We start from the raw sequence: 1,324 nt of genomic DNA on the forward strand, positions 1-1,324 counted from the left end.
CTGTCCTTCCCCAGGTGACAGCAATCACCCCTTGTTTCGAACGGCAGCAGCCCGGGGTGTGTGGTGAGTACCCTGATGGCTCTGGAGGGGTCCAGGCTGTGATATCAGCCAGGACCCATGGGATGAAGCTAGACTGAGCCCACTCCCTTTCTTGCACTGCTTGCTCTGTTTTGGGGGCATTTTGGAGGTCTCATCCCTGTCCCCTGTTCCACTGCGACACGGCAGGGCCATGAAGGTCTCTGGGGACACCCCACAGCCCCGGCCATATGTGTGTCCTCCACAGCAAGGTGATGTGCTTCCACCCCTGGTCAGACCTGACGCTGCCCCTCATGTCCCTGGCGGAGATCCGGGCTGTCATCGACGCATGGGCAGAACTGGCAGTCGAGCTGGGTGCCTCCTCCCCCTGGGTGCAGGTCCGGGGCTGGTGGGGGCTGCCCTTCTCTCCCTGCCCCGCGGGTCTTGGGTGGAGGTGGGGGGCCAGGGCTGGGTGCTCTGGCAGCACCTGGGCTTGGGACCATCCCAGTCACGTGTGGGTCCCCTGTTCCCACCTCATGCCCTCCCGAGCCTTTCCAGGCAGGTGTGAGGCTCTGCTCTCCTGTGGGATGCTTTTCTGGTGTGCCAGGGACACCATGGCAGCCCGCAGCAGGGACCCTGGGGCTGGGACCTGCTGGCTGCACCTCTTCCTCCACAGATCTTCGAGAACAAGGGAGCGATGATGGGCTGCTCCAACCCGCATCCGCACTGCCAGGTGAGGCTGTCCCATCCGTGACCTGGCTTAATTGCAAGTCCCTGTGGGTGACCCTACAAACCCAGGCAGAAGATGTGCACAGGCATCCCCCTGCCCTGGTCCCAAAGCTTTCTGCAGCGAGGATACTCCCATGCCTGTCCTGTCACCTCCCCTCCTGGGGACTGTCCCTTGTGGCTGCCACATGTCGGACTCTCCACCTGGTGGCAGCACGGACCTGCAGATGAGTAGTGTGGCTGGGGCACCCCTGCAAATGTGGGGTACAGGTAACCTAGCCCCGTGCCCCAATGTCCCTTCCAGGTGTGGGCCAGCAGCTTCCTCCCCAATGAGGCGCGCCTGGAGGACCGGACCCAGCGGCAGCATCTGAGCCAGCATGGCGTGCCCATGCTGCTGGAGTATGCCGAGCAGGAGGCTTGCCGGAAGGTGAGGACATAGCTGTTGTCCATATCCCCTCTCTGGGAGCTGGGTATGTGCCGGGGCAGGCCCCCCAGCCCCAAGAACAGGGTCCCCGGGAGCACCCATCCGCGGGGCGTCGCGGCTGCGCCTGGCTCCATTAAGCGCGCTGTGCTGCCGGAGGGG

General features: G+C 64.1%; 1 protein-coding gene across 1 annotated transcript in view; it reads left to right on the plus strand.

Annotated features, from left to right (window-relative positions):
- Window positions 1-1,324, plus strand: part of GALT (galactose-1-phosphate uridylyltransferase) — a gene marked incomplete at both ends in the record, with an annotated part of 2,699 nt that overhangs the window by 462 nt on the left and 913 nt on the right. Inside the window, 4 exon segments of the mRNA XM_009580236.1 lie at window positions 15-63; window positions 284-413; window positions 692-748; window positions 1,046-1,209. Coding sequence (XP_009578531.1) covers window positions 15-63; window positions 284-413; window positions 692-748; window positions 1,046-1,209 — 400 coding nt within the window.

The sequence above is a fragment of the Fulmarus glacialis genome, unplaced genomic scaffold (assembly GCF_000690835.1).
Source record: "Fulmarus glacialis isolate BGI_N327 unplaced genomic scaffold, ASM69083v1 scaffold22186, whole genome shotgun sequence".
Taxonomy (NCBI): domain Eukaryota; kingdom Metazoa; phylum Chordata; class Aves; order Procellariiformes; family Procellariidae; genus Fulmarus; species Fulmarus glacialis.